Raw genomic sequence first — 22325 nt, forward strand, 5'->3', positions numbered from 1 at the left:
ATGAGATACATTTTATAAAAAGTAAAAAACAAATTATAAACTTTTTATTTTGTTTTTATTTTTTGTAATACTTGTAGTAAAATTTCTGCAAGAGAAACGCAAATACTTTTAACAAATACAGTTAATTGATTTAAACATATTAATATATATTATAATATACATAGTGGAAATGCTGTCGGCTATTGTTTAAGTTATGACACGTGAAAACTATTTCAATCAGCTCTGAGTGCGGCGCCGTGTAGTCTCGAAAGAGAAAGGAAACGGACTTGGAGTATCAGCCGAATAAATAGTTAATTATATAATAGTTTCCGTAAAGCAAAATTTAATATCTTTAAATACATATAAACAGACCAATTAAGAAGCCGGAATCGAATTCAGCGTACGGGCAATCCTTCGTGACCGGCAGAGATCGACGGAGTCTTCTATCTCGTGATCGCGCGATCACGTTGCCGCGGATATCTTGACGAGTGCGACGGAAATCTTACGCGATCTGCCAATTTCGTCCGCGAACGCGGGTTCCGGTCTTCAAGACAATACGAAACGAGATAAAATATAAATGACGATAATGTCAGCCGAAAAGGAAACGATAAATTCACCGAAAGGGATCGAGTTTTCAAAGTAACTTATACTACTCGACAAAATCTTTATATTATCGTCGAAGCTGATTTTTCTTTCCGTCTTTTTGCAGAGAAAAGGCTCACGGTGACTAACCCCATGCTCCCGATCGACGTAGACCGTCAGCGCGGCGAAGCGCAAGGGCCGACCGACGCTCCGCAGTGGAACAGCCGCGCGCAGATGCGACTCGCTCTCACCCCGCGAGGGTCGTTCAGTGAACGAGGCGAAGCGGCTCCGAGCAGTCCCGAAACGATCGGCGTTTTCTTCAGTGCGGTGGTGGTGCGGTGTCTAGGAACTGTGCGAGCCAAAAAAAGAAAAAAAAAAAAAAAGAAAAAGAAAGAAGATACAAGTTCCGCGAACCCTTCGAGCGACACCCAACGCTCGGGGCCTTATCGCTGGCGGGTCCCGCCAGTGGTAGTAGCGCACATTACGCCGACAGGCCGGAGATAAAGTAATCGCGCGTAGACGGCCGCGCGACAAACGCGACGCAAGGAGGTTCTCCCTGGAGCATCGACGGCGCGGGGGTGCGCCGGGGTGGTCGGCGGGCGGGAGGGGCGAGCAGGCGACGGGGAAGGATGTCGATGCGCCGTCGGTGGTCGGTTTCGGGGGTTGACTCGCGCCGCGGGGGCGATGAGCGCGCTTCCCTCCGCCCTGAGACTGACCTCCTGCTGCTGCTGCTGCTGCTGGCTCCTGCTGGGCTGCCTCGTCGTCTTGCTGATACCTGCGCCCTGCACCAGCTACGACACGCCGCAGCCGGGGGCGAACCGGACGCGAGAACGGTCGGCAGGTGATGACGCCGCGGGGCGCGATTTCAGCTATCTCGACGACGACGCCGAGGTCTACGAGGACGAGCGGATGTCCACCGGCAATGGCGACCTCGACGACGACTGGTTCGATAGGAATATCACCGCAGGTGAGTTTGGCTAATCGATAAAGAGTAAATGCACCGCACTGGAAGAAGAATGTAGTTACCTTCGGCCTCGATTATTAATTTTAGAATATTTTTAACCACCCAGTATAGTTTGATTATATTTGCAATTTGAAATATTCTAAAATTATAGTCGAGATCCGAAAGTGATATATATTTTTCTTTTTCAGTACGTATTTTCAAAAAGATCGTTGTAAATCAACTATATTTGTCGCTAAAAGTATTATAACATTATAGCGGGGACCAAGAATAATTATACCATGATTCCTATTACTGTGGTAATTGTCAATTATTATAAATCTAAAAGATTAAACACTATGCCAAGTCATTATCTGGCACAACATTTAAATTTATAATTCCAAGATGATTCTCAACTACTAGGACATTATAGTAACTCGTATCGTTAGTATAACAATTTCTCCGTGTAATTTTGATAATGCAGGAGTATTTTCTAAGTGTCTTTGTCGAAATGTCGACCAGAATTTCTATTTAAACGGCGGAAATAATACGTAAGCATTGAATTTATAAAGCGTGAAAGCGGCAGTCAGTGATTACAGTATCGGACGTTTTGGGGAAAAAAGACTTGGCAGTCAATATCTGCAGGATAGCTCGATAATAGCATTGTGATGATGCTATTATCTATGTAATGTCGGTGAAGATGAAATCGCCTAGACGTTAAAGATCTTTTAAAAGAAATTGCTCGAGTACAGCGTATCCTTGATGAGTAAATTTTGTATCTTTTTTAAAGTCTAAAAAAGTATCTGGAATAATATTATTAGTAAATAATAATTAAATATAATAAAATAAAAATTAAATATTATTACAACAATCTGATTAATCTCTATTAAAAGGCATTCGTAAAATATAAAAATATTAGTTTAAACATAATTTAAAAAATTAAAAATAATTTGTAAAAATATAAATAAGAATAATAAAATTAAATTAAATAAAGGCATGAAAAAAAAAACCAAAAAAAAAAAAATAAAACGTTGAGAGGTAACAGACAAGTTAATTGCAGGTGCGCATGTTTAATCAATAATTAGGATAATTTGTAATCACAACATATTCGCCTTAGACACGATAACGCTCCATTTCCACGTAAGACAATAACGATCGAACAAAGGCGATATACCTCAAAGCTCTCCCTGCTCACACCTGCTCCGCAATGTGCAAACACTTTCGTTGGAAATGTTCACCCATTAAAGCACGAACTTCTATTATCAAATGTGCATAGTCTCGAATGTAATTAAATTAATTTAATAAGTATTTAAACATATTTATAATCCCTAATTATAATCTTGCAAACTTATCAATTTCCTGTAGAAGTATACAATTTAATTTTTCAAGTAAATAAAATCCTCTTTTGTGCTAATAGTATTTAAGCCACTTGGAATTGTAGGAACAATATATCTTCGTGGAATCAACTTTTTAAGTCGATAGCAATAAGTATTTCTATACGATAAAAAAAATAATTATATTAGTATTTCATTATTTCAATTAATTAATTAATAATTAGTTATTTGATAAAGCAGTATTTATTCTTTGTTAAAATTACATGAAATTGAATCAGTATTTTTATTAAATAATGTGCTAACTTTTGCGTGTTTTCTACCGGTATAATAAAAATATCAAGTTGGCATAGTTTAGTTTTTTTTCTCTTATTTTTTTCCGATTTTTTTAATAAATTATATAACTATTACTTAACTTCGTTATTAATAAACTTATTTTATTTATTTATATTATATATTATGCATTCTATTTATATACAACTTTATTTATTAATTATTTAATAACTTACGCTATTCCCACATTGTAAAAAGAATGAGAAGTTAGCGCACGCGTCGGTTTGAGCACGGAGGAAGCGCATTTCTCTTGATTTTCGCGCCAAGCATGTCGCCGGTATTGATTTTAATGGATGCTGCAAGCTCTGCTTGCTCTCCAGGTCTGCGTGTGTCAATTGAGCCACACATTGTACCGACGTGCGTTTTCTTTCGCAAGTGCACTGTCGACATAAATTCTTTCCTTCGCCTCTTCATTCGCAGCACCGCGTCTTTCGAGAATACACGATCGGCGCGACTAATTGTCACGTAAAAATAGAATTAAATACCACAAGAAGTCACTGCCTGCCACAGCATTTAAATTTATAATTCCAAGATGATCTACAGCTAATTTGACGCGGCAGTATTTATTCTTATTATGGTATAAAATTTTTTTTCGCTTAATTTTAACTTGGCCAACGTTAATCCGGAATAATTTTAACGACTGGGACGCATGATTTCTTAATTGTGCTCGATATAGCCGGCACGCGCCGATCCATCGGGCCGTCATTAAAACTTTCCGTTGTGCTGCACGGCGGTATCACGCGAATCGAAAATTCTCGCTCGATGCGGGAGGAGCGATAAGGCGCACGCGACGTACGTCGTGCAATGAACTTTGATCAGCATGAAATTAAATGCGACCTGCTAAAGAAATTCCAGCCGAGGCCGCGCATTTTCCGCCAGAACGAGGAGCGCGCGATCGTTGCTGACTACGCCGCACAAACGGCCCCTTTATCCGCGAGACAATGAGTTCTGTAATATTGAAATCTCTGCAGCTGCATGTGTCCGTCGCGCCGCTAAATGGCATGAGGCACGTTTATCACGTACGACAACTGTCGTTGTCGCTGAATGATTTGTACGTTGATCCAAGCGCACAAAGTGGCAGGAGAAAAAAACCTATTGAGCGGTCAACAAAAATAGAAACATTAATTCTGTGTAACTTAAAAAAAATATTCCTGTTGATTATATAATGCTGTTATTAATAAAATATAAATTAATTCAATAATATATTAATCAATAAAAAATAAAAAAATTATTTAACGAAGTATTAACGGAGTAATTAGATGCTGGATTTGAAGATTAAAGAGAAAAGCTCCAGCTGGTTCGTAAGCTCGTATTTGTAATAAAAAAATTGATATTGTTAATATCTTAATTGAAATTTGAAGTTAATTTATAATGGGATAGTTACTTTAATTTGACTTACTTCGGTTTAAATGTAGCCAGGAAATATATATTGCGTTTTCGGAAATTGATTAGGAAATTTATGACAGTTTATGTATCGCCGCGGTGCCACGTTGCAGTGTGAAAGCGTGCCAAAGAGAGTTAACAATTATCGCCTGGCCTACCTGCTGCGAAACCAATAGAGGACAGATAATGTTGTTACAATAGCCTGGCGGTGAACTCGTAACAAATAAATTGGCACGTTGCCAATTAAATCTATATGCGAACGTATCCACGATTGAACTGGTAAATAGCAGTATAGTTATAAGTTTTAGAGCAGCAAATGAATAAGAAGATATTTAATTAAATTAATAAGAAGATAATTAATTTAATCAATGTGTTTTGATATAAAATAATATTTGGAGCAATAAATAAATTAAAAAAAAAAAAGAAAAAAAATTAAATAATGTAACTTGACATGAAATAATATTCAGAGCAGTAGTTTAAATAATCGCGTGGCTGTTTGCAGAAAAAGGACGGTACTTGGACTCGCCTTGCGACGTCGCGTGCAATCCCGAGCTGCAGCACGTGTTCTGCGATTCAATCACCGGTCGCTGCGAGTGCGAGAAGTTCTATCCCGTTCGCCTCGGACCCACCAAGGGATGTGCCAAACGTATGTAAACGCTAGCAGCTAGTTACCCCTCGTCGAGCCTAACAAGTAGGTCGTTCCGATATCATAACTTCCATGGTAACGGTCGGTGAAAATAAATGCTCGCGCGTTCCTGATGGCCTGAATGAAGTCCGACGACATGAAAAGACTTTGTGCACTCGTTTATTTTACACAACGGCCGAGCTGTAAATGAATTTCTAAAACGAAATGCGCCTTCGCCTCTGAATCGAAACGCCGAGAAATTCAGGGAAATCGCAAAGGCAAACGTTACGTTTCAAGATACTCGATATAAAAATCTTGGACCCACCGAGTTAAAGGTACCGGGATTTGATCGGCGGCAAAAGGATTGAGTCTATCATATATTTAGAGGGGCGGGACTCTGATTAAATTTCCGTTGAATAAAAGATCGGCATCTGAATAAGTAAATGCAAGCAATCGATTCTTGCTTTTCAGCCAAAAAACTTGGAGAACAATGCTTCTACCGTGCGACGTGCACCTACGCGGATCAACATTCGACGTGCACACAGGTCCAGCACAATGCGGTGTGCGACTGCGAGGAGGGATACCACAGAGTCGCTCTGTCTAGGCCTAACAAAAAAGTTTTCTGCGCGGAGGGTATGTTAATTAATTTTGATAATTGTCCGTGTTATCCAGCCGAGACTTCTGCAGGGCTTTGATAAACCGTGATCTTTAAATTTAAACTATGTTATCCCAAAATTCATTATCACTACGCTTATTTTATTGTATATAAAATTAAAACTAACGTTAAATTTATTTGTCGAAAATTAATTACCATTGTCTGTTTCATTGCATAAAAAATTCAAATTAACGTTTATCGTGTTTACATTTAATTTATACAGCCAATTAAAACAAGAGAAACATAATCGTGTTAACGTTTAATTTATTTGTCAGCCTAGAATTAATTACTATCGTTCGTTTTATTATATGCATATAAAAATATAATTAAGGTTTAGCGTGTTAATATTTAATTTATTACACCGATTGCAATGAGAGAAAAGTTTATTATTATTCTTAATCTCAATTATAATTTTATGGTGTTCTTGACGAATTAATACAGCTAATTCAATCATTATTATATTGAAAACAATTAGAAATATCATAAAATTGTAGTTGAAACGAAATTTTCCCTCTCGTAAATGCCGGGCTGAAATTGCTGTTGAGGCGAGGCTTGGGCAAATATATTTTGATATCGATCCACGGCAGGTCGCCACGTCCTCCTTTAATTCGTCGTAATCTGACCCGATAGATCTGGTGCTGATAACTACGGACCTTCCGACTCTGCTCTGCATAGCGTCGGGGATAGCCATCTTCACAGCGATGATATGCTTCGTGCTCAAATTATTCAGCCGGGCGAGGTATTCAAGGCCGCGGCATTACGCCAATGCCAATCATGCGCCACCCATGCTGTTTTCCAGTGATACGGGTAAGTGATAACCAATTAACCCCGCGGTGCTCCACGAAAGAGCGGTTCCGCAAGTCGGGGAAGTTACAGGGACAAGTTGAGTCGTCATCTGCGATTGGAAATAGACGAGCTGAAAATTAGCTCTAGATCACTGAAACAAATATAGTTAATGTTGGATTCAACTGTAATTTTATAATTTCTTTTAATGAACTTAATTATATTTATATATATATATATATATAAATATATAATTAACTCGATAAAATTTATTGTTGGAAATAGCAGAAAATTATGATTGACGAATGACTGTGCTATAATTGATGTAACATCACGGGCGGCTATTTAAATAATTTATTTATCTAAAAAATTAGATTATTTTAACGAACACGCTGTCATAATCTTGCGTAAGACGATTAAATCATCCCTTTCAAATCGAAAACGTTTATTCTGACTAAAAAAAAAAAAAAAATCTGGAATCAGTCTACTGTAAACCATTACGCGGAATTAATACCTCACTTGCAAGATCGTGATTTAATACTTTCATATTTAAAAAATGACAGATTACGTGAAATTTATGAGTACAGAAATCACAAGTCACTATTGTTATTTGGAGTAAAATGTAGGCAGGTTACTTGTATAATTTTCGCGAAGCTGTATCACTTAGTGTTTAGCTTTCACATTAAACGCGCAAATTCGATAATAATAATCCTCTCCCTTTGTAGAGAACCTACTTTCGCTTCTGCGAAATCAATAGGAGATATCTATATATCGATACGGCGCATAGCATATTCCAAAGAGAGGTATCTATTCTCGTCTCGCTTCGTTACCCTACGTCGTCACACGTCAAACTGCATTTCAGAGTCAGACGCAACGAGGAAATGAGATTTTAAAAAGAGCCCACCCCTCCCTCCCTCTTAAAAAAAATACGTACAAAGCGCCGCATTTCTTTGTATACGAGATAAAAAGTTAAACATTGTTCTCGGTTGAAGTAACATAGTAAAAAGAATCATTTCCGCAATCGCAAACGAGCTCCTTCAACGATGACGATTCGTGAATATCTTATAAAAAAAAGGTATCGACGTGTGCACCCACGGCTTCACTTTCGTTCCAAACGAAAACGGTTTCTGCAACGTTATTCTTACATAACAGCCTGTTATGTGGGCGAATATCGAGTTGTTCCAAGTAAAGTATCGCTATATCGGCGTGCAATATGTAACGCGTAGTAACTCAAGGAGCCCCCAAGGAGAACAGGAAGTCAGAATAGCATCGTCGCGTATGCGGCGATTAACAGTGTCTCCCGGAATAACCCAGGAAAGTTTTTCAGACAACTGATAAGCCTATCAGGGCGAAACATCCAAGGGAAAGGTCCTCTCTCTCTCTCGAAAACCGTAGAAATGTCGGGTGTAACTTCTACCAGCTTAGAATTGTGCTCTGTATGCTTTTGTTAAACATACGGTGTACATATAAAAATGTATTTTGCAGGGATACCATTGACGCTGCACGGACGGCCGTCGTCGAGATCGAGCCAGCGGAGCAGCAGCGCCGGGCCTCTGAGTTGTGCGTTCACCAGGAGGCCCAGCAGTGGCGGCAGCCGCGGACCCTTGGTACCAGCGTCGAGAGCAGGTGCGGCACGGGCCGCCGCTATCTTGCTTATATCGTGTCACCTGCAGGCGACCAAGGACGGCAACAAGCACCGACGTACCCTTAGTGACGTGGCCGAGGGATCGACCGACGGCCTCGGTAGACGATCTCGTCTCTTTCTCTCTGTCTCTGTCTGTTTCTTTCTCTTTTCTGCCTCTCTGTCTGCTGTCTGGGTGTCTCACGTCCCGTCGTACGATTACGTCCCGTGCCACTCTTTCGACGTTCGCTCCTCGTCTTCCTAGCTGCTTATCGATCTACTTTAAGTAGCCGTGAGATCCGATTCAGATTTGCGTCCGTGGCTCGTGTGTGAGTGGCACAGACACGACACTAAGAACACGCCCGACCTCGCCGGGGAACACTGTTACCGGTATATCATTATTGCCGTGTTCATTCACACTAACGTCGTCCCACCAGGGTAGACTCATGTGTTCTCGACGTCACCACATGTACAACTATTATCTAGTTCTCTCTCTCTTTCTCTTCTGTCCTTCCATTCTTTCTCTCTGTCTCTCTTCGCATATACTTCTCCTTTAATCTTTTACACTTCCTCTATGTTCGTCAATGCAATTTGCTTCTTGTGCTGGCAACGGTGGTCTAATTGTGAAAGGAAGATTCTTTATGGCGTCGGTCGATGACCGACGATGCTTCATGCCGAATCGTATAGTTGACTATAACTAAGATTTCCATGGTCCGAATCGAATCGATATCAAGTCAGAATTGAGTAATTAACCAAAAGAAATGTTAAATACAACGCAATTAACTTTATTGCCGTTGTAAATAAAATATTTATTGATTAATTACTCAGTTCCGACTCAACTCTGATTTAATTCGCACCCTCGATGGAAACTCAGTCATAGTCACTGGCTGTGTTCAGTAGAAATGCTACTTTTGTAATTGCTGTAAAACGTCTGATCCTAATTAGTGCGTGCTTTTAGATTCAGCCGAAATTAAGAGCATACACTAATTAAACTCGCGATTTTTACAGGAACTTCAAAGCAGTTTTTTCTGCTGATCACAACCACTGTCGCTGTTGCTGTTACATGGTCGTGGTAATTAGCTGTTGTCGATGGCTGTTTTAGCTCTTGGTAATTTCGTTTGTATGTCCACCATGCGTTTTACTCGCTGGACAAGTTTAACAGTCGGCCACGTTTAATAGTGCGTGAACACGTTAAGACAAACTTCGCAGCTTTGGATACGATAAGTAACTCTATTCTTGTTAATTGCATTTAACCCTTCAATAGACAAAATTTAAAACATAAAAATATGTTTAAAATGTAAATTACACATCAATTTTTTTTTTACTTTTATTAACAATAAATAATTTTTTTTGCATCAAAATAAGTTTAAAAGTCTGAGGTCTAAAAAGTACCTCACACGTTTACTGAAGGGTTAATTATTTCTACATTATTGTGATATCACTATCATTCACTGTTCATGAATTTCTGCAAATGCTGATAACTATATGTCTACAATGATGAAAGAATAACTGAATGCAATTAACAAGAATCGTATTGATATATGTTTTCATACATGTGTTAGTACGATTCGCATGGTGTTCTTTTCTTCTGAAACTGTGAAATGAAAGTGTGCTTCCTTGGCTGCCAGCGTCTTAGCTGAAATAATTAATAAATAAATTGTTATATATATATATAAAAAAAAATAACTCTCAAAAAAAATCGTACAAGTCAGCAGGTCTGCGTTTTCATTTAAAAAAAAAAGAAAAAAACTATAAAGTTACGAATAAATGCATTATAAGTGTGTTACGAGATAGCAAGATAGCAGCGGCCGATTTCGTTGCTCGTTTACAAGTGAATCTTTTCTGGTAAGGGGTAGAGAGACACGAAATCCTTACGCACTAGCTAGCTCGCTGCACACGCACATTTTACACATAAACACACACGCGTGCGTGCACATAAATATATCGCGTCGACAAAAAGTATAATCAGGGAGTAAATCCCAGATACGCACAGTACACTATCAATTAGATTATATAAATTTATCCTAATCTTATCTAATTAAATAATTTAATTAATGATATCTGTTTTACACTGTGCGCATTTGAGACACTCCCCAATCAGGGATCAGTTTTTCGGTAGATATTACGATCTATAAAGCTGTTTTTTATATTACATTAATAGGAGAGATTATATTAATTTACATTACATTAATAATAAATTACACATAGTTAACAATTTAAATTTTTTTTATCGAAAAACTAAATCCCTGTACACTAAAATAATATATATACAATTAGTATTTTTTTAGATTAGTTTGCTTTGGCAGCTTACGCATTTTCTATGTCAAAAAACTTGCTTTTCGGATATATGTATCGTCGTGAAAATGCATCGCGATGAAGACTTTGCATCATCTCCCTTGCATCACCTATTCATAATCGCATTGCTCCTATCGATTAAACACACATTTAAATTTCAGTATAATACAATAACACATGCACAAAACATAAATTTTATTTTAAATAAAGATTATATTATTGATTTATAAATTATTCTTCCGCATGGCATCTTTCTAATTAAATATCTTTAATGTTTGCAAAAGTACAACGTTACTTTTCCGCGTTAAACTCAATTTATACATGCACGTGTTATTATTTTACAAAATACATTTTGATACACATATAGAATTAAAACAACAATAGTATACTTATTTCATAGACATATCTAGCGTCTTTTTCAAATAAGATTTAGCATGTATATTTAAGTTTTCCTTTTTGAGAATTTTAAAATACAAACGCGTAATTATAATATTTAATATTTGCTTCTTATTTGTAAAAAAATGTTACTTTCATCTTTATTCATGTATATTTACTTCATTATCGCATGTCATTTCCTCGGAAATTTTTATTCCCCTTGCTTCATCGAATATTTTATCGCGTTGACTGAGGTATCGCAAGAATATATTACAATTTCGCACTTGAAAATTGCAGTTTTAGATAGCTCGAATTAGAGATTATTCATTACAATATATACATTTTTGTGCTTCCTTTTTTATTATATTACATTTCTCTTGGCGTAGAAGATAGAGTTTTCGGAGAATTGTCTACAACGTTGTCTCTCTTTTTTTACATAGGTTCCCGCCGTCCTAGCTTAGCATCGGTTCATAGTTCGACGTCCTCATCCCGCAGTTATAGCGCGCGTCGCCTCGAGAAGGAGCGGAATGACAAAGAGCAACGACAAGCGCTCCAGGAACTTCGGATAGCAAAGCAACGGGAGCAGCTACAGCAGCAACAGCAACAGGTGGTGCCAACCCCTAGCCCTAGGACTCCTCATTCCACAGATGAGTTGCTGCCTTCGGTCGAAGAGGGGAAGGAAGTCTTTTACAACGAGGTAAGTCTCCCTCTTTATAATCTTTATCATATTCTTTTAAATCATCCTCTCTTCTAAGCTATCTTCTTCATCGTCTTCTTCTTCGTCATCTGTTTTTTTAATCATCTTTTTTATTACTTTTTTCTAAATCATCTTCTCTCTCTTAGATCCAACGTCACCATCAGCCTTCATTAATGGCGACCTAACACCGGGGAGTATTGAAAATAAACTCCATCACTTCATCAAATTCGTACTTAATCCTTGAATGAAACACTGGATTGTAATAACCCAATTTAGTCCTCAAACGTTAGAATTTCTTGAAGCTTTTTTTTCGTTTCTCTTCAAATATTCCTACCATTTTAAATAATAGAAAATACAGCGACTAAAATAGTGTGTTGTTATCAATATCGCAATAATCATTTTGCAACGTTAAAATTTTTAGGCAATCTTTCTGTAAATTGCCAGATTTAATTCTAAATTTATTATATTCTACATCTACATATATACACTAAACAGCGATTGCTTCGATAGTTAATTGAATTGTACACAACAATCGTTTAAATTTGCAGCAGGTACCGACGACATCCGACGTATCAGACATCATCCCGATAACGACGACGACGATGACGACGATGACGACGACGGTGACGACGACGGTGACGACGACGACGACGTTAACAACGGCGATAACCACTTCCAATGCAAGCACAACTCGAATAGGCGAGACCGCGCCTATAGCAACGCCAACCACCGTCTTCGGCACGAACATTGCACCACGGGCTTCCGACGACATTTTTCAAGTCTAGTCCTTGTCAAGCGTAACAGCGTCTCGTGGCAAAATCGACGGACTCTCAATTTATTAACGACCTTTTTACTACGAACAAGAGCCAGCAACCGTAACGACATCACGATAAAAGCGCGTGCTTAAAAAACGCAGGATCGCAATTGCGATAAAATACGAAACTAATATTATAGATATAAATGCACAAATATCGAGAATAAATAAACCCGTATTTTGTTCGCGTTAAAAAGTCAGTTCACGACGAATGATGTGTAAAAGTTATTTACAGAAAAAGTAACTTCTTTTAAACGGCAGTTATATTAAATACCTTAAACATTAATATTTTTTTTCAATATAAAGTACTATAATTTACATTAACTCAAAATAATTTTAAAAAATATATATTATGTTTAACCCAACTCAATATAATTTGTTGCATAATTTAAAAATTTTCAATTAATTCTCTTGGTTTTTTCACGCGACGTGCAATATTGGAAATCGATGCTTCGCAACTGACTTCGTAATACGGACAAAGTACATTAATGCAGATACAGGGCACTTTCTGGATGAATGTACTTGGGCACAAGTGTACTTAACGAATTAGAAGGCGGTGACATAACATATTTTTACTCGTTACTTGCACAGATAAGAATTTATAAGCGCGGTTGGAAAAAAAAGAAAGGTGGGAGATTTACTAGACAATTAAACGCAGTGATATAATAACGAATCTTGTTGCATGTCTTGATAAGTACAAACGGGCGTACTGAAAGTGCTTATATATCTATGTGAGTGCGAGAAAATTTACGTTTAATGTGCAGAGAATTCAAAGTCGACGTGATATATTCTGGAAGTCAGCCGAGTAAGAAGCGTTTCAGTGCTTTAAAATAATTCGAGTGAGTGTTACATTTTTCAAGGAAATATCGACCTGACAAGCTACAAATATATTTACTGGGTTAATGAGTTTCTTTAGCATTTAAAAAAGTTCAGTTTATTTCATACAACTGCGCGATCTTAAAAAACTCGACGAAGAGTGCTTTTCAGAATTAATTATTTCGAAAAGACATAATATTTATACCAAAAATCCAATTAATTATTTCGATATAAATAATTTGCCTTACATGTAATTTGCATATTACGTAGTTAACTTCATATCAGAACATGACAAAAGCATTGATTCGCATAGCATACATTGTTACTATAAAAATGCATTGTAAAGTTCTCTTTTTATAATTCTTACGATGTGAATATAGTCGTACTTCATTCCGAATACAATAAGAATTACTCGAATTCATCAAGGTGAGCTGCATCTCGTCCCATAAAAGTTTCGATCAAATCTCTCTTTTCGACGACAATATATCTGTTCAATAATTACGACGAGTAATCGCCGATACGATCGTCTAAGTTGAACTGCAGTAAAACTCGTATACGAGCTCGTAAAATTGTTCGTCGGAATACGATTACATATCAGCAGGTCCTAAGGCACTACTCCGTACGATTCCGATCGGACAAGATTACTGCATCGTACTTTCTAATAATCCCCTTATTGAAAAAAAAGCACGACACAATGAGAAAGCTATTGAAGGGTCTATCTCGAGCGGATCGAGGCTAAATATACTTCTATATCCTTGAATAAAGCGATAACCAAAACGTAATCTCCCGCCCGGACTTTAAGAAATGACAAAACCAGGTTTACAATAGGTGCAGCAATAAGAAATTGACTGGCGACGTCCAAATTTGAAAAGAAAAAAAAATTGAGCATGAATGGTTAGGTAATTTCTTACGTCTTGAAACTTATTACACCATTGTAGACCTGGGCTCATGCGTTTTTAAATACCGTGATACATAAAAGTACATAAACAATATATTTTAAGACGCAAGAAAAGCGATAAATTACAATTGAGAACTTAAGCGATCATTTTATCTTTGGATATTTAATCCTTGGCTCTTATTACTTATTGTACTTTACGTCTTAAGCTTTACTATTAAGTACTTTTATATGTCACGGTTCTAAAAGCCATAAAAATGACGTCGCGTAACTGCTATTGCAGTTCATCCAAGGAGAACAAGAAGTCAAAATAATATGAATATCACGTGAAATTAATGTTATTTAAACTTTTTGTTGTCCCTGGGTAGTAACCTCGCTTTGCTAATTAAGGCGGCGTGCGATACCGGGCGATCCTTTTTCCCTCCCAGCGCATGTACATTCTTTTAATTTGCCGTTCTCGCAAGGGTAAAAAATCAATGGACGTCATTCGTTCGTATATTTCACAGCGCGATTACCTTTTATACCTCTAGCCAAACGCAGCGAAATATTTATACGTAGGTATTGCATACTGTAGTAAATTTATTGCAATTAAAACTGTGTTCCGTAAAGCACATACGCGCTTTATGGTACGCAGCTTAAATCACCTTTATTTGTACACTTTTATCGAGCGCCGTATAAAAGAGCAAGCAAACCAAACGAAGAACTCGATTATGCATGAATTTCTATTTTATTAACGAGTAAATCTCAGATGCGCATAATTTAAAACGAACCCTATCATTCAGATAATATAAATTTATCTTAACGCTACCTAACTAACAAGCAATCTAATTAGTGGTGTCTGTTTCATTCTGCGCATCTGGGACGTTTTCACGACGGAGATTTTATTTTCAAAATTTCACGTCCGAAAATTTCTTAACGACTCGATGAAACTGTGCGATTCTTTCCATTGCGTTATGTTTCGCAATCGTTTACAGACATTGGCTGCGTCCATCAGAAGTAGTGCTTTTGCAACTGTTGTGAAATATGTGATTCTAATTAGCACGTGCTTTTAGATTCAGCCAAGATTAGACGCACGCGCTAATCGAATTCGCAATTTTTTAAACAGCTGCGAAACGACTTTTTCTATTGACTTAGCCATTAATCGTAAGTTAATATAATCGATCAGCGCATTTCGATATCATACCACGAGCCTTTCACAAATGCAATCTCTGGTTACTAAACTCACGTAAAATATAAAGTGTAATTATATGAAATCATTAAGAGACGTTATATATGCGCAATCATACGTTTGTAATAAAGATTTACGAGTTAGCGAGAAAGCCGTAAATCTATTATAACAATACGTATATCAACATTCTCGTGTTCGGATAATTTACGCTGCCTTTCCCAAAGTAAATATAATAAATGGAATAAAAAAAAAAGGGGGGGAGACGTAATGAAAAAGCATTGAGAGATGCTCTTAAACGCTGCATAGGCATACGTATGTACTTTACACGCAAAAAATTCATGTACACGCGACACAGAAGTAAAGTTATCTTATGCATAATTGTGTTCGGCAACGATCGCACCTGGTTATTAGGCTCGGTCGCAGCCGATCGATCTATTATCACTAAGGCAGAAGAAGGAGTGAGAGGAAGAGTATGAACTTATATCACGTAACGCAGCCCGCATTTTTCCGAAATATTACAATACTCGACTTGCCGCCTGATTTATAAAGATCGATGTACAACGTTATCGTTTTATCCCGATTTTAACTGTTTACTGTATCATAAGATTGTAATATAGTCGTTGGGCCAAATAAAGCTCGTTTTTTCGACATAAGCACACACGTGGATGTGGGTTTATGTATTTCAAACTTTTGACGCTAAAACAGAAAACATTTTTTTTTTATTCTTTGCGTTGAAAGTTTTTATTAGAGGCACTGCAAAATATCGCCAAGCTGCTGGTAAAGCTTGAAGAAGGTCAACTCAAAATTTTTATCGCTTTGCGAAGCTCAGTGCATTATTAATATACAGCCGCTTCTCCCCTTTGTCCGAGAAGGTCCATTTAATTTACTTAAAACCGCGTCAAGAGGCCACTTGCCATACTAATGACACGCAATCTGAACTTTATTAATATTGCACAAGTAATATAACGTCCTTTATTCTACATGAAACAGCAAAAACGGCCTACCACACTTTGTCAAAGTGCTTCACATTACTTCCAAAATCACATCGTTGCTTTCTTTTTTTTCTAAAACACTTTAAGACATATTAATGTGACATTTACGAGGTGTATCAATATGATAATTTACCGCATTAATTGCTCTCAAATTGTGACGTGTTAATTAAAATTAAGCAAAGTAGCTGGAAAAAAAACAGAGAACGGAAATGGAGGAGGAGATCCGTGTGCAAGTGGAGGACAACTCGGCTTCGATAGAGCACAGCTTACGCCCGATATCGTACACCGCTTGGATTCTGGGGGTCGGCGTTGCACATCCTCGAGAGTGTCCTAGGGCCGCCACGGTGATTTTACGTGTGATCCACTTGGCTGTGTGCACCGTCATCGTGGCTTACGGTGCTATAGACTTCTTTACATTCGGCAGTGTTTTTAAGAGCGACATATTCAAGATCATGTACTACATGAATAAAGTAATGTGCTACGTGTCGGCGTATTATTATGTTTGCCACGGGCTCATCAAGTATGGCAAGTGGCCGGAGCTGATGGACAAGATGAAGGAGTTGGACCAGAAGATCAGGAGGGAAACACCCATGAGTGACCGACCGGTGAAGAACGTCGAAGCGTTGGCTATTCTTGCAACTCTTGCCTGCGGCCCGTTTTCTTTAATTGTGCACGCTTTGTATTATTACTTCACGCATCCCGAAGACATCTTCGCGTCCGACCTGCTGCTCTATTACACAATAGCTCAGTCACTAATCAACAGCTTTGTCTTCGATATTGTCGTTTACGTACTCCACCACAGATTCCAGACGATAAATGAACTAATAAGTCAACTAGACGAGCTTTTTGGAGCACCTTGGATCGCGCTTAAGATTAGGCGCATCAGAGAATTGCACACCGGTAGGCTTTAAACGGCATTCTGTTTAAACGATACAACGTTTTTAAAAAAAGTTGACACGCGTCGTTCTTCATTCAGAATTTTAATAAATTTATAAAATAATATAAAAATAAAATTTGATTTTTATAAAATATTAATTAATTACATTTATCTTTAATAAAATATTTAATAATTAAAACATTTATACGTATATTAAAATAAAAAAAAATAACGATAATATAACAATACCAAGACGCAGTTCAGTCGTTCAAGTTTCATTTCCGCAGGTATTTGTGACCTAGTGATTATGGTGAACGACATCTACGGCTTCCAGCTTCTCCTCTGCTCGGCAAATTGCTTTACGATGGTGGTGGCCACACTCTTCAGAATCTACATGGGCGTCGTAGAGAAGAACTACGCTTTTATGCTAATCAACAACATCCTCTGGATCCTGTACTCCGCACAATTCGGCCTGATGTGCTGGGTCTGCACCCTCGCGCGCCAAGAATCCGACCGGACCGGTATAATCATATACACAATCGTACTGAGCTGCAAGCCCTTAAACTCTTGCAAACCAATTCAGTCAAGCCTGGAAGTCTCGACGGCCTTGGAAGGCCCGGACGGCGAACGAAACTCCAATTGCAGCAGCAACTATAATCTGAACCACGTGGTGATGGAAAATCTTTTGCGCAAAAATCTAGATCGAGATTGCGTCCGTAACGAGGTCAACGACTTTTCTATTCAGCTACAGCAGCACCGAGTAGCCTTCACCGCTTGCGATTTCTTCGAAATGAACAACGCTCTGCTCAGCGGTGTAAGTGAGCAAAACTTAACAATTTTACAGAAAAAAAAAACATCTTGCTAAGACTGTTAACTAAAATAAACGTACTTTTCAGTTTGTTGGAGTGATCACCACTTATCTAATAATTCTCGTACAGTTTTATCGACCGGAAAACTCAGACGCGCAGTTTAACAAAAAACGTTGAATGAAATAAAACCATCATGGTAAGAATAATTAAAAATACAATAATTTTTTTTTAATCAAATATTTAATCTTAATAAATATTTAATGTAACAAACTTATTACTATATAATACTATGCAATTATATTAAAATAACGCAGTTTATAAAATCATCAGAAAATAAATATTTTTACAGTGGTAAAGTGATATAAGAGCACTTTAATTCGCAAGTGACGACACACATTATTCAATGGTGTTAAAGCTGTGCAAAAAAAAAACGAGTGTGTCTTTTAATTTAATCGACTTCCTCGATAGTTGGTCCACCGGCACCACCAGGATTAGATCCCGCGCCACCAGGAAAACCACCGGGCACTCCGCCGCTCTGATACAATTTCTTGACGATCGGGTTGCAAATAGCCTCCAGCTCTTTCTGCTTGTCGGCAAACTCTTCTTTCTCTGCCAGCTGATTAGCGTCCAGCCAGGAAATAATTTCGTTGCACTTAGAGAGAACTTTCTCCTTATCAGACGCGTCAATTTTGTCTTTAACTTTGTCGTCTTCAATCGTGCTCTTCATATTGAAACAGTACGACTCGAGGGCGTTCTTAGCGGAAATTCTCTCTCGCTGCTGCTCGTCCTCTGATCGATACGTCTCGGCTTCGTTTACCATTCTCTCTATGTCCTCTTTCGACAAGCGACCCTTGTCGTTGGTAATTGTGATTTTATTTTCCTTGCCCGTTGTCTTTTCGATTGCCGAAACGTTCAATATGCCTGCAAAGAAAAAAAAAAAAATTACAGGAAACATTTCTTACATAATCGACGAGCAGCATATTATATTAAAAATATGCAACATTTTCAACTTACCATTAGCGTCGATATCAAAGGTGACTTCAATCTGCGGGACGCCCCTAGGCGCCGGAGGTATACCCGTCAGCTCGAACTTGCCAAGAATATTGTTGTCCTTCGTCATAGCTCTCTCGCCTTCGTAGACCTGAATGAGCACTCCCGGCTGATTGTCGGAGTACGTAGTAAACGTCTGAGTTTGTTTCGTTGGTATGGTCGTGTTTCTTTTAATCAAGGTGGTCATAACGCCGCCGGCAGTTTCGATACCTAACGACAGCGGAGTCACGTCCAGCAGTAGTAAATCCTGGACCGCTTCAGACTTGTCGCCGTGCAAAATCGCTGCTTGAACCGCGGCGCCGTACGCGACGGCCTCGTCCGGGTTGATAGATTTGTTTAGCTCTTTGCCGTTAAAGAAATCTTGAAGCAACTTTTGAATTTTTGGTATCCTCGTGGAACCGCCGACTAGAACAATACTGTGAACCTGAGCCTTGTCCATCTTCGCGTCCCTGAGCGCTTTTTCTACTGGTTCAAGAGTGCTCCTGAATAGATCCGCACAGAGTTCTTCGAAACGAGCCCTGGTGATCGACGTGTAAAAATCGATGCCCTCGAAGAGCGAATCAATTTCGATGCTCGCTTGCGTCGACGAGCTCAGTGTCCTCTTCGCTCTCTCGCAGGCGGTCCTCAGGCGCCGCAGAGCTCTTTTGCTGGTGCTCAGGTCCTTCTTATATTTCCTCTTAAATTCCTGCACGAAGTGGTTCACCATACGGTTGTCGAAATCCTCGCCGCCTAAGTGCGTGTCGCCGGCGGTGGACTTCACCTCAAAAATGCCGTCTTCGATGGTCAAAATCGACACGTCAAAAGTGCCGCCACCCAGATCGAAAATCAGAACGTTCTTCTCACCCGCTGCCTTCTTATCAAGCCCGTAGGCTATCGCAGCGGCCGTCGGCTCGTTTATTATCCTGAGAACGTTTAAGCCGGCAATCGCACCAGCGTCTTTCGTCGCCTGTCTCTGAGAATCGTTGAAGTAGGCCGGTACGGTGATAACGGCGTCCACAATGGTTTTCCCCAGGTACGCCTCCGCAGTTTCCTTCATCTTCGTTAGAACCATCGAGGATACTTCTTCGGGGAAGAAGGTTTTCATCTCGCCCTTGTAGGACACTTTGATCTTTGGCTTGCTACCATCGTTAACCACCGTGAACGGCCAGTGTTTCATGTCGCTCTGCACCGTCGCATCGTCGAAACGACGACCGATCAATCGCTTTGCATCTTTAAAAAAATATAATAAAAGATAAAAAGGTAAGTTCATAGCTTCAATAGTATCGTTTCTAGCATGCGGTGCAATGAAATGAAGAGGATCCTGTAGATTGTAGTGTAAGTAAAGAAACGAAGTGTTAAATTATTGTTAAGTCGGGAAGCAAATTTTTTACTCCGTCAACATAAAGATAACTCAAAGATAATTGTGTGAAAAAAAATCGGATAGCTTTAAATCAAACTATATATGTATGTGTATATGCAACACATTTTAAAATAATTATGCTAAGATTAAAAAAAGTTTTAAGTACCTTTAAATATAAATATAAATAATAGTTTTCATTATAAAGTAATATTCGTTTACTTTACATGTTTAAAATCTTTAACTTCTTTAAAATAAAAATAGAGCCAAGAGCTTTTCTTTTCGACGGTGAGCGACGAGCGTGTCGCGTGAGTCACTTTAATTTATGATTCAACCGTAAATCCGCGCGGCAACTGGCACAAACAAATTGGGATTACATAAAACCGCAATATATAAATGTCGCTCGGCTGTAATGCAAAGAACAGGCGCGGTCGGGGAAAGAGGAGTAATTGCGTACATAAAAAACGAACGTGTAACATAAAGACATGCGCGCCGGGCAAGGTCACTGCCGGCTGCGGTAAAAACGCGTTTCGAGAGAATTCAACTTCTCAGCACGGAAAGTTTTCGCGTTCGATCGATCTTGAAGTCGAATATAATGCACGAACACTTGGTGCAAATTTAAGCGACTGATGCAGCGATACACGTCGGTGTATTCAAATCAATAAGAGAGCGGCGCAGAAAATTGCGTCTCGTCGCGAGGCGAGACCTTTCAACGTGATTACGACGTTAAAAAAGCGCGACGCTTATCAGACTGGCGATCACGATTAAACTGGAAGTTAACCAGTCGAAAAAAAAGAAAAAAAAGAGCGTTGATATCTCGATCTTCATTAGTAGAAGTAGCCTCTAATAGTGTGTTGTTTCAGGGTTAATCATAATCTCCTCCGCGATAAGAGCTTTTGGCAGAAAGAAAACTTAGAACTTACCAAAGATGGTGTTGCTAGGGTTCATGGCAACCTGGTTCTTGGCTGCATCGCCGATAAGCCGCTCGGTGTCGGTGAAGGCCACATAGCTCGGCGTAGTTCGATTTCCCTGATCGTTGGCGATGATCTCGACCTTCCCGTGCTGGAAAACACCTACGCACGAGTACGTGGTGCCCAGGTCGATCCCGACTGCCGGTGCTTTCGACATTCTGTCTGTTCCTCTCGCTCCTCCTCAATGAATTGTAGTCGCTGTAAAACAATCCGATGCGTGACAAACGGGACAAAAGAAGAACAAAAGAAGAACAATTTTATTTGCGAGCAATTTCATTCTTTCGAATTGATCACTGCACGAACGTTATCGAAACGCGTAAAATATTTCTTAAAGATTATTGTATATTTTATTTTGTCTCAAAGCTACGTGTATGAGAGGTTAGGTTAAGTTAGATCACTTTCTTTTTTTTTTGTATAATTATTTCCCGGGATTAATTACACTTCATGCATGATAATAAACGTACGTTCTGTTTCAGATTAAAGAGCACAAGTAATAAACGGTAATAAATAAGTAATAAAAAAGGAGAGTTTGCCTGAAAATTTTCAATCCAATTCACTTTTGATCGATGCATGATTCCGATTGTTTTATTTCAACACTCACCTTGCAATAGCAAGTGGCAAAACTATCCAACGCAACGATTCAATTCGCTGACACTTGACGATAACTCGCGTCCTTTGAATGAAACACTTCACTCGATCGCGCTTCTTGCAAAACTGACGCGGCGGGTTCGCGCTGCGCTTTTAATACACCGAATCGCCCGCTTCGGGAAACTTCGACGGATGACCAATCGGAACGCACATTCGCGCGTCCTCGAGATGTTTCCATTGACGAGCGCAGCCGAGCCGTGGGCGCAAAAAGGACAGGCGAATGGAAAGAACAAAAACGGAGCGAGACGTGGGCTGCGCTGGAAGCGTCACGAATGTTAGAAGATTCACTGCTATTATTAGCGCTGCGCTCAATCCTGGGTTCACGTTTCAAGTGTCGACGAAGCGAGAGT

The 22325-nt window shown here is 38.9% G+C and overlaps 3 protein-coding genes across 7 annotated transcripts in view; 2 read left to right on the top strand and 1 right to left on the bottom strand.

Moving 5' to 3' along the window:
• The window catches only part of LOC139108705 (uncharacterized), a 94606-nt gene extending 78661 nt beyond the window's left edge, over positions 1-15945 (top strand). For 2 of the 4 annotated variants that reach the window (XM_070667208.1, XM_070667209.1), the window contains 7 exons: positions 689-1528; positions 5051-5194; positions 5645-5806; positions 6459-6635; positions 8097-8354; positions 11343-11599; positions 12148-15945. In XM_070667208.1, the coding sequence (XP_070523309.1) occupies positions 1246-1528; positions 5051-5194; positions 5645-5806; positions 6459-6635; positions 8097-8354; positions 11343-11599; positions 12148-12384 (1518 nt within the window). In that variant the 5' untranslated portion in view covers positions 689-1245 and the 3' untranslated portion in view covers positions 12385-15945. Of the gene's footprint in view, positions 1-688; positions 1529-5050; positions 5195-5644; positions 5807-6458; positions 6636-8096; positions 8355-11342; positions 11600-11745 lie in introns of all 4 variants that reach the window. The other 2 variants (XM_070667210.1, XM_070667211.1) reach the window with 2 other exon arrangements.
• A 187-nt stretch (positions 15946-16132) lies between these two features.
• On the top strand, positions 16133-18244 carry LOC139108721 (uncharacterized). Its single transcript, XM_070667237.1, has 3 exons — positions 16133-17184; positions 17449-17975; positions 18058-18244. The coding sequence occupies exons 1-3, from the start codon at positions 16494-16496 to the stop codon at positions 18145-18147; spliced, it is 1308 nt and encodes a 435-aa protein (XP_070523338.1). The 5' UTR covers positions 16133-16493; the 3' UTR covers positions 18148-18244.
• LOC139108696 (heat shock 70 kDa protein cognate 4) lies at positions 18225-22080 on the bottom strand. 2 transcript variants are annotated; one of them, XM_070667193.1, is made up of 4 exons: positions 21929-22080; positions 21280-21525; positions 18985-20229; positions 18225-18891 (listed from the first exon to the last, which is right to left on the bottom strand). In XM_070667193.1, exons 2-4 carry the CDS (start codon positions 21482-21484, stop codon positions 18419-18421), a joined length of 1923 nt encoding a protein of 640 aa, XP_070523294.1. In that variant the 5' UTR covers positions 21485-21525; positions 21929-22080; the 3' UTR covers positions 18225-18418. The 2 variants fall into 2 exon arrangements, with proteins under 2 accessions (XP_070523294.1, XP_070523295.1); XM_070667194.1 differs by lacking the exon at positions 21929-22080 and having other exon boundaries at positions 21280-21922.
• Positions 22081-22325: the final 245 nt, after the last annotated feature.

This window comes from Cardiocondyla obscurior, linkage group LG15 (genome assembly GCF_019399895.1).
Source record: "Cardiocondyla obscurior isolate alpha-2009 linkage group LG15, Cobs3.1, whole genome shotgun sequence".
Taxonomy (NCBI): Eukaryota; Metazoa; Arthropoda; class Insecta; order Hymenoptera; family Formicidae; genus Cardiocondyla; species Cardiocondyla obscurior.